Genomic DNA, 11,279 nt, shown 5'->3' with positions numbered 1-11,279 from the left:
AGAGCGCGCTGGTGTAAACCATTATTAGTCCTCACTGCGAAACATTCTTTTTACTTATTCTTTTCATACAGTATTTATGGGTAACAGCAAAATTTGTCCCCCCCCCCAAAAGAAAACGAAATTTACAGTACCTCTAAAAAAAAAAAAAAACTTCACGAACAAAAGACACGAATCAATTGAACATGTGATATCAAACGTGAACTGTAAACATTGCATAACCCCACGCCAGGCTTAAAATGTTGGGGATGGAATCGAGCTATGGCCAACATTCGTATGCAAAAGTTCGCATTTTACAAACAGCATTCCCCTATTCATCAATCGTGTTGCAATTAATTCGCGTTGACAAAACACGCGTTGTAGCAGAAATGACTGTAACTGGTATGAGGGCTGTGACGTCATTCAAGACGGTGGCGAGCATTCAGCTGGCTGGATCTCGCGAAATTCACGATATTTTATGCCAAATATAAGACTTGGTTACATTAGGTTTTGCTCGCGAAATTAAAAAATGCGAAATATGAGATCTTACTGTACTCTATTGAGAGCAAATAGCAACTTCTTCATCAATTTGATAGGCAAACATTCAAACATAATCCTTAGTCTTTAGCATATGCCATGAGTATTGCTGCAGTCTGCTACACATGACACCAAAGAGTTGCCTGATAGCACATAAAGGTGGTTCTGTGCATGCCATCCAACCCCTCTGAATATGACACCAGGCAATATGAACAACATAATCAGTTAAGCATTTATGCTTATTGAGTTAAAATCTTATAAATAAAGCTCATTTTAATACTACTATAGTACCATTATAATTAAACGGCTCCAGTTCATAATAGGTCAAGACTTTTATTTGGAATACCCAGTAAAATTGTAGTGTTATTAATGTATTACAAGCAATATAAAGGAGAAGAATTTGGTTTATGGCTTAGTTCTTCAGTAGTTAATGTACTTGCAATAATAATACAAATTTATGCAAAGTCCAATTAATGTGGAACACTGAGGGTCTACTACAAAGTTATGTATCACCTTTTTGAACAATGAACTCATAAAAATTCCTTTCAAATTCAGAATCTAACTAAAAAATAATAATAATTTACAACATATTTTAGTATTTACACCTTTTGTCATCCATATTAGACCGAATGATATTTTTGCAAATCTCCAATGAAAAAAATCTTATTTATGCTAAAAAAAAAAAAAAAAATATCTCAGATTGTCTAAATCATACCTTCACTAAATGAAAACATATAGCAAATTATATAATTTGAATGAGTTTTGATATTCACATTTATTCAAATTACCATCACTCGTTCACATCCACACAAACACCTGCTGTACACTCACAAACTTGTCAGTTTCTGGATGCCATATGTTAAGTTAAATCTGGAGACATTTTGAACCATCTTCTAAGTTGCTTGAAGTCTCAGTTTAAGTATCACTCTTCCACAGTTTGATGGTTTTATCATTTTCCAGTGCTCCGGATGCAATAATGTTTTGTGTTGGATGACAGGCTGTACACAAAACTACATCTGCAATAAACAACAGAAGTTATATAGTAAAAAACTGCATAAAATAACCAAAATTTATGGGAGGTCAAGATAGTTAATAATTTGATGCTAATATCATGAGCAGATTATGCCCTTTCAGTGAAATACTGAAAGGGATGTAACTTGGAAATATCTTTATGTGGCTTGGTTGGGAGTTCTGATAATGGATAATGATTTGTTAGCTCTTAGCCAATCAATGTGCTTGTGTCATATACAGTATACATTACAGTATTTAAGTGAGTAATGGGTCCTGCCCCTGAAACATAGACTGGTGTAGTCTCTTTTGATTAAGGATCAAGCCTTTAAGTATTTTAGCATCATATGTTTGGGAATGAGGTTTTGAAAAGCATGAGAAATATAAAGTAGAGATATTTTGCTTCAAGGCACTAAAATGTAAAAAGGATGTTCCATCCTACATGAACTGATATAATGATACAAATCAGTCTATCACTACAACCTGGAGTAAATTGAAATACAGTACAGTAAAATCTCGATGATAAGAGTAGATACGTCCTTGGAGTCTGCTCGTACAGCGAAAAGTGGTATAATGGAGAGAATAGTACATGGGTTAAATAGGGATGAGTTCCCGAGCACCAAGCATAGTGATGACAGTATATAAATGTGATTCAGTACGAGCGGACAAACTGAGATAGCAGATTCAAACACTGGAGAAGGGAGAGGGTGGCGGGGGGAGGACGGTAGAGAGATAGGGGAGGGGTGCGCAGCCTGGCTGAGTCGCTCACAAACTTGTCCCTGCGCATCTGGCTGGGGGGAGGATGGAAGGGAGGTAAGTGAGGGGTGCGAGGCCTGGCTGAGTGGCTCACAAACACGTCTCTGCGCATCTACGTCACAGACCACGTCACTGCTTCTTCCGCCCACTTGGCTGGGTAAACTGAGCAGCACTGTAGCCAAGTTAGACTCGTCGCAGCAACCATCAGGCAGGCTACTGGGCCAAACTGTGAGGTGCTTTGGTTGTTTTTCAACTTGTAATTTTGGGTAGTTACAGTATACATACAGTATTCCCTCGCTTAACAAACACAATTCGTTCCAGAAGGTCGTTCGTTAACCGAAACCATTGTTGCAATGGAATTTTGGGTAATTGGTTCCAGCTCACCGAAAATTACATAAAAACTAAAAATAAATGCATTAAAGTACACTTACTTTGAGGTGTGTATGTAGAAGGCTCCTGGTTGATGATGATGATGGGAATTAGAATTGGGTGGAGGAGAAGGGAGAAGAGAATGCATTGGGGTGGAAGAGAAGTCACCACATGCTTCATGTCGCCATTTCACCATAAAATTTTAGTTCACTTGGTGTAATTCAAGATTATTTTCTTTAAATCAACACTGCACTGCACTATGTATTGTCAATATGTAAAATAAACTTCAGAATGAACAATAATTGTACTGTAAAACATAAAAATAATTTATGTTCAAGAGAGTCTCAAGCAAGATGCTTCCTCCTCTGAGCAGGGACACACACTGATGCCATTTTGGGTGAGTCAAGTGGCTGTTTGGTGCGCTAAAAACTTTAATATAAGACTTGGAAAATTATTGAATGGTACAACCTTCTTGATATTTACTCAAATGGTAACGAATTTAAGCCCTAAAACCGATTACTATATTGGCGGACTAATACTACAGCTAGTGAATAGCCAAATGCAAGCGAAAACATGTTGGGAAAAATTTGTAAGGAATTCGTTAACCGAAATTTTTTCGTTAACCGAGGCGTTCATTAACCGAGGGATCACTGTAGTAACTTTTTTCATTTATTTTCACTCATTTACATGCACACACCATCCTTAATACATAGTGTAAAAAGTAAAAGAAATTATTGTCCTGAGGGCAAACCTGTACTCAAATGTACTAAGTTAATTACTAAATCTTTTTGTCTAGTGCAAAGTATGGGATGTTTGTACTCAAATTAATCAATATCTTACAAGAATTCCAGCAATGTAAGTTTTATTCTGCTAAGTCAATTCAGTGACATTTTATAAGCAAAAAACTTAAACTCCCTCTATGTGACTGATAACTACGCACTTGGTAACTTCCCCACCTGCTGTCAACACCTCACCTCCCCTCCCCCCAGTCAGGGTGAAGGTAGTTTTAGGCTTCAAGTTTTTATCTTATAAAATGTCACAGACTAAACTTGGCAGAATATAACTTGCACTGATGGAATCCTTGCAAGATATCAAATAATTTGAATATAAACATCACATAGTTTGCACAAGAGATAAGAGTTTTAGTCCTTTAGTCTAGTACAAAGTGAGTACAGTACAGTAATATGTTGCTAAAAATTATGGCCTTTTTCACAGGAAAAACTCTTGTATAACTAACCCCAGTTGGTCATTGCACTCGCTTTTCGTATCATCGAACAATATCGCTCGTATAGTGCACATAGGGTGCAAATTCCTCAACCTCGTATCATCGAATTCTCATATAAAGAATGCTCGTGTAATGAGATCCCCCTGTATCACATAATTCTAACCTCATTGCAATTATAACCTTTTGAATTATAGCAAATGATGACTTAGGTCATATTCTGAGAAGTGGTGCTGTCTATGATGTGAGGATGACATATCAATCAATCAATCAGAGTACCGTCCTCATATCTGAGGGTTGCCGACCACAGTTGTCCACGCTAAACGTTCTCAGGCCATTTTTAACAATCATCCTAGTCTCTGCCTTCCCCTGGCCCTCCTCATCTTCAACTTTGCCCATTAATATTTCTATTATCATCCCCTCATTCCTAATTATATGACTAAAGTATCACTTTTTTTCTGTACATTTCAAGAATTTCTCTTGAAGTTTTTGCTAATCTTAGTACATATATTTCTTTATTTGTTTTCCTGTCAGTGTAACTTATTCTTAGCAGTTATCCTTAACACCACATTTCAAAGGCCTCATCATTTTTGTATAATGCCCTCGTTTTGATCGAGCCAAAGAAGACGGTACCTGTTAGCCGCACAAAAGTTTCATTGGGTTTCTTTCCATAAAAACAGGGAAAAAAATAAATAAATACAAATAAAAAATCCCCACCTGAATGCCCTTCCAATTTTTGAACAACTTCTTTGGTTTGAAGATTCCAGATGTAGATAAGGTTGTCTTCAGAGCCAGATACAATCCACTGAAAAATAGGACATTATTAAATTACTGTACTGTGTATATGTTTGCATGGAATAAATTGTAAAACATTCTCAAATGTATTTACTAACATCATGTTGTGTGTATTATTCCAGATGATACTAAATGTTATATAAAAATTCCTCAAGATAAATGTACAGCATACAGTATATTATCAGGAGCCACTAAGAGAGCTCAGGCTCTCAATATCGTTATCATTAACTGCAGTATTACCCAGCTTTACACGGTTTCACTTTCCGCATTTCTCATTTACGTGGTACCTTGCCATGTACCGGACTTTCACTTTCCGGGGTGCATCTACTCATCTACACGTGAAGTAAAAATTTTTTTTTATTTTTTATTTAGCTCATAAAATTCATACAAATTACCCGGCCAGAATATAATTTACATTGCTGGAATTCTTACAATATGATGATCGTTTTGAATATAAACATCATGGATTTTGCATTAGACATATAAATTTTAGATCTAATGTAATAATTTGGTTTACACAAAGCAAGTATTTTATCTTTTGTGCAAATATATGAAGTTTACATTCAAAATATTCCCTGACCTGCAAGGAATCAAGAAATGTCAATTATATTATCCCAACTTTAGTCTGAGGTATTATTTATTACTAAACGTTAAAATCTAGTGTTTCACCCAATCATTTCTCAGAGAGGTAGGGGCCAGTGAGCTGGGAAGAGGGGGGGGGGGATTTGAGTCCATTATTTGAATGGACATTAACCTGGCGACTGTATTTCTCTTGAATATTAATTGTGTGAGCATACCATCATAAAATTTAGATGTTATTTTTACTACAACATAGGTATTGTGTTGGAAAAAGGAAAAAGTGGAGTTTGGGGGTCGGGCCAGTCTCTATTGGAATTAATCCAATATGTTCTGTTGTTCACTTTACGCGGTTTTCACTTTCCGCGGTACCCTGTGGGTTCAATTGACCGCGTAAATCGGGGTACTACTGTACTCTATACTGCATCTGTATTTTTGTGGCTAAATACACTGTTTCAATATCAATACCATTGCAAAAATAATATAGACTATAGATATATGATTACTCAATATGACAGATGACATTGATTTGTACAGGGTCTCACACTTTACATTACAGTACAGGTGCTCCTCTACTTACAAACGAGTTATGTTTCTGAGGCTTGTTTGTAAGTCCAACTTTACTCTTGTAGATATCAAACATATCGTAAAAAATTAAAAGATTATGGATATTTAGTACAGCTATACCCTTTAATACAGCCTTAAAACCTGGCTCACTCTTCTCTTAGGTAATGTTTGTTCTATCTGGAATTTTCTTCAAAATAATCCAGTCTCATCCACATTAAACACCTGTTCTGGCAGGTAACCCCCATCAGTGATGATGTTTGTATCTCTGAAAGTTTAAGTTGAACGTTCTTAAGTAGAGGAGCACCTGGGTACTCCTCGACTTACGACCACCCGGACATACGACCGCCGCAGTCGTACAAAAAAAAAAAATTAAATTACGTATTTTCGAATCCCAATGAGTCCTAATGTTAGTGATCGCGTTGTGTGCTGACAAAATTTTCATTTGTAATTCCCTTTAAAATGGCTGGCAGGCATAAAAGTGAGAGTTCTCGTGCTGAAAAGAAAGAGACACCCCCAGAAATTTATGTAAATTTACCCCAAAATACAGTTGAAAATATTATACATTATTAAAATGTACTCTGTACTAAAAATTTTATCACTTGAGCAAAATATATGACTTTTATATTCAAATTAATCACTATCTTATAAGAATTCCAGCAATGTAAATTATATTTTCCCTGGTTACTTCTATGACATTTTATAAACAAAAAACAAAAACTCAAGCTAAAGGACATAAATAAACTAATAAATGCTTCACTAGACCTTCGGCGCCAACTGTCAAATATGTCACTGTCACCTCCCCTTCCTCCCTCCCTCCCCCTTCCAGGGTTTGGTGGTTTTAGGCTTACAGTTTTTATCTTGTATAATATCACAGACTAAAGTTAGGAGAATATAATTTGCATTGAATATAAATGTCATATATTTTGCACAAGAGATAAAAACTTTAGTACATTAGTATACAGCTGCTCCTCGACTTAAGACGGGGTTAGGGACCGAAATCCAGGTCGTAAGTCGAATTGGTCGTAAGTCGAAAATGCTTAAATAATACATAGAAAATCTAAAATGGGTGTCTCTTTTTATTCTCAGCACCACAAAACTCTCAGTTTTAAGTGCCAGCCATTTTAAAGTGAATTACAAACAAAAATTTTGTCAGTACACAGCGCAATCACTAACGATGGGACTCGAAAATAAGTAAATTGAAAATTTTTTGGTAAGAATGAGGCAGTCGTATGTCAGGTTGGTCGTAGGTCGCATATGTCGTAAGTCGAGGAGTAGCTGTAGTGATTTCAGGGTGATTTCGGGGATTTTTAGGAGTGTTTCTGACTTTATGCATTTTTTGGCTTTACTTCGTTTGTACCTTTTCTGCGAGTTGGAACCAATTGTGTTTGTTAATCGAGGGACCACTGTATTATATATACAGGTTGTACCTCTCTAGTCCGGCATTCTGTGGTCCGGAAACTCCTGTGGTCCGGAACGATTTTAGTTTGTCCAATAGGTAGATAGGCAGCTTTTTTTTTTTTTTTACTTATCTGAATTATTATTATTATTATTATTACAGGAGTATTAAATTTTTTCCCCTCAGGCCCCAATGTGGGTCAGCGACCTATGCCCGGGTTGGCTAATTCCCTTAAAAAAACAAACAAACAAACAAAGCCGCGGGAAATTAAGGTTTGTTTATATCCGGCAGTTCGGCTGCTCTCTCTCTCTCTCTGCTTGTCTATACAGAGTACAACATTTAACCCTTCAATATATATGAGCAGTAAATAAGTGTTGCTTTCATATTCTTATATAGAGTAATGATGATATGTTTTCACATGTGCGCACTTACATACGCGCAGTCTCACTTTTTTTTTACCATTAATGGTTAGCCACTTATATTGTTCCATTTATTAACATTAAATAACATTACAGGTACTTCAAACAACCATATTAATTTTTTTACATTAATTTTACTACAGCTAAAATAAGGGTCTTATTTTCTTCAGTTTTATATGTAGAACCAATCAGTCACTGGTTTCGTAAGCTTTAACATAAACAATGCCGGCAGCCGTCTCGTCTCCTCTAATATTCCACGTATTATTAATAAATTGTATTGTTAATTTTGCACACACAAACATTAATTCAATAAAAACAAATTCAGAAACATTAATTAAAATATATATGAACAGTAAATAAGTGTTGCTTTCATATTCTTATGTAAAGCAATGACGATATGTTTTCACGTGTGCGCATGCGCACTTACATACGCGATCTCTCTTTTTTTCTTTACCATTATCGTTAGCTACTTCTATTGTTCCATTTATTAACATTAAATAACATTACTTAAAACAACCATATTAATTTTACTACAGCTACAACCAAGGTCTTATTTTCTTCAGTTTTATATGTAGAACCAGTCAGTCACTGGTTTTGTAATCAACGAAAACAATGCTGTCTCATGTTTTAACAGAATGATTGGATGTTGATGATAATGTGCCTGCAGTTCATCATTACACTGATTCTGAAATTGTAGATATGGTTAAAAGGCCGGAGAGAAATGCCTGTACAGGTAGTGATGAAGATGAAAGCAGTAAAGAAAATGAGGAAGATGTGAGAGAGAGAATCTCTATTGACAGGTTAATTGCATTGACAACTGAACTGCTGGCTGGACTAGAGCAACGAAGTTTTGTAAGTGAACAAGAAATCATGACTGTTTTCTTGCTCCAAGATAAACTTATTAGAGAAAGACCCAAGTATATGAAGCAACAGACATTGCCCGATATATTCAAGAAAATAGCTAGGAAGCAGGAAGAAGCAACAGCGGTGTCCACACTTGATAACCCACTGCCATCAACTTCAAGACAAGTTGAAGCTGTTCCTGTTGCTGAGGATGTTGTCACTGTCAGTGATACAGATGATAATCCTGACAGCCCATCTACCGTTTAGCCTGATAAACATTAAAATTTCATTTGATTTTCATTTAGTGTTTAATTTTCTATTTTTTTAAAGGACTGTACAGGTAGTAATTTTCTGTTAAATATACAGTGGGGTATGCTATAACGAACGGATCCTACTACGAATATTCCTATAACGAACGGTTTTACCTATAAAATTGAGAATGCTATAACGAACGCAACTCCTACAACGAACGCGGATGAATACGGGACTATTTCGCCTGGCGCATGAATATTGTTGTACCATGAATATTGTTGTACCGCGACCCACAACAAGAGCGTCAGGCGCCATCTTTGTCTCATTGTGTAGCCAGTGCACCACTGTTATTGTTGAAATTTCGTCTTTTGATGTGGAAATTCGCGTTATTTGTATAACTATTTTGTTATACTGTACAAGTATACAATTGTAACAATGAGTCGTCCAAAGCGAGTGAGAAAGCTAATAACCCTTGAAACTAAGAAAGAAATTGTAAAGAAACGTGAGAATGGAAGAAGCATTGCGAAACTTAGTGATGAATATGGGATGGCTAAATCGACTATATGTACGATTTTGAAGAATAAAGAGGAGTTAAAAACTGTACAAGTGGCTAAGGGAATCTTTAGACTTAGCAAAGCAAAGTGTAATGTGATTGAAGAGATGGAAAATTTACTCTTAGTGTGGATAAAGGAGAAAGAAATGGCAGGTGGTAACATTAGTGAAGCTATAATTTGTGAGAAGGCTAAACAATTGTTTGAGGACCTTAAAGCCAAGACTCCCAGTGGAAGTGATAGTGATGTGCCAGTGTTTAGGGGTACCTGCATGCTGAATAACACTAAGGTAAGATAAAGTACCGTATTTTTTACATTTTCCACAGAATTTTTTCAGTGTTAAGTGGTTGTATTTGGGGGCCTGGAACGGATTAATCCTATAACGAACGAATGCTATAACGAACGAGGTTCTGGAACCAATTACGTTCGTTATAGCATACCCCACTGTACTGTATACAGCATATATAATAAAATTTCATTTGCTTTTCATTTAGTGTTTAATTTTCTTTGTTTAATGGACTGTACAGGTAGTCATTTTCTGTTAAACTTATACAGCAAGTATAACCATCAGTTTTCCGGCATTTTCGAAAATCCGGCACTCCTCAGGTCCCGAGGTTGCCGGATTTTTGATAGTCCACCTATACCTTTCTATTCCGAATGAATTTGCTATCCAGTATACCGAACCCTCGATTGAATTTATCTTTAAATATCTCAAATATAATACAGTATGTACAGTATACAGTTTGTGTAAAATCCCTCCTTCATGGAGGGAGAGAAGAGTGACAATGAGAAACACCTGCTACAGAAGATGGTACAGGACAAAGGCAGGCCATCCTGTATCATATCACCATTTGGCCTGCCTGCATCACAAGCTCAAGATGATAGCATCTGTTTGAGTACATTACTGTACTGTATAGTGTATACAGAAGTATTTGCATAAATAAATACAGCTCTGAGTCTATCTGACTGCAGTCCGGCCTGGAAACATTCACCAGTGCCCGGAAAAATGCTGAAATGTGACTTTTTTAAGGGATGAGAAAATTTATCTCAATATCCAGAACTGCTCTGCACCAAATGTTCCGGCTAATGAGGGAATTACTGTATTTAATTTTAACAGAAAAAAATGAAGATTCTTTTCTTAATGTTACTCCTGACAATTTAGTGTTTAAAGCGTATATCAGCATAAGCCATAAGGTATTAATTTTCAGATACAGTATTACATTCAGGCCAATTACCAAAATTATTTATAACCCCATAAATGTTGATGCGATGCTAAACTGTACTGTACAGAATTTCTTTTAAGCTTGCAGTAATACATTGTACACATGGATTATGTACCTGGTTGTCAGGCATTGCATACTTCTAAGACATAAGCAGACTCCATCCAGGGGCAGCATAACTGTGATCTAACTGTAATGTAGTTTCTTAATATCTGTACATATACCCAATTTTTAAGATGAAATGGAATTTAATATAGAATCTAATCTTCCTAATTTCAAAGAAATTAATGCATAAAGGAAGCAGTTTGGTTTAAAATTTTAGAAATAAAAATCAAGTACACTTACTGTTCAGCTCATACAAAACATTACATTTGCACTCACCTTTACTTTATTAGACATGCTTCCTTTTTCTTACAAACCTACACTTTTCAAAACCAACAATAATTACTCACCTTTCCCCCCGTTACTGAAAAATTAGCAAAAATGCAGTACTTTTCATTTTTGTGTCCTGTGTAGGTCTTCAGGCATTTTCCTTTACTATAGTCCCACAGCTTTAATGTATTGTCTAGTGTTGCAGCTAGAATATATTTGCCATTTGGTGAGAACTTAACAAAGGAAACAGGAGGATTATCATCATCGATGAGCGTTTTGAGACACTGGCCTGAAGTGGTGTCCCAGATTCGACTGAAACAGATAGAAATCTTTCAAATTGTGTTGATAATTGATGGCTATTAAAGCTCTTTTTTTATGAGTAGAAAAATAGTGTGGATGTTTCAACACAATAGTTATCAA

General features: G+C 36.0%; 1 protein-coding gene across 3 annotated transcripts in view; it reads right to left on the bottom strand.

The window, feature by feature from the left end:
• Window positions 1–826: 826 nt before the first annotated feature.
• The window catches only part of LOC121863233 (WD repeat-containing protein 5), a 29,821-nt gene continuing 19,368 nt past the window's right edge, over window positions 827–11,279 (bottom strand). For all 3 annotated transcript variants that reach the window (XM_042361728.1, XM_042361726.1, XM_042361727.1), the window contains exons 7-9: window positions 10,940–11,171; window positions 4,586–4,673; window positions 827–1,529 (exon numbers count right to left, since the gene is read on the bottom strand). In XM_042361728.1, the coding sequence (XP_042217662.1) occupies window positions 1,429–1,529; window positions 4,586–4,673; window positions 10,940–11,171 (421 nt within the window). In that variant the 3' untranslated portion in view covers window positions 827–1,428. The remainder of the gene's footprint in view (window positions 1,530–4,585; window positions 4,674–10,939; window positions 11,172–11,279) is intronic.

The sequence above is a fragment of the Homarus americanus genome, unplaced genomic scaffold, assembly GCF_018991925.1.
Source record: "Homarus americanus isolate GMGI-L3 unplaced genomic scaffold, GMGI_Hamer_2.0 scaffold46197, whole genome shotgun sequence".
In the NCBI taxonomy this organism is placed as follows: domain Eukaryota; kingdom Metazoa; phylum Arthropoda; class Malacostraca; order Decapoda; family Nephropidae; genus Homarus; species Homarus americanus.
This window is presented reverse-complemented; position numbering and strand designations above follow the sequence as displayed.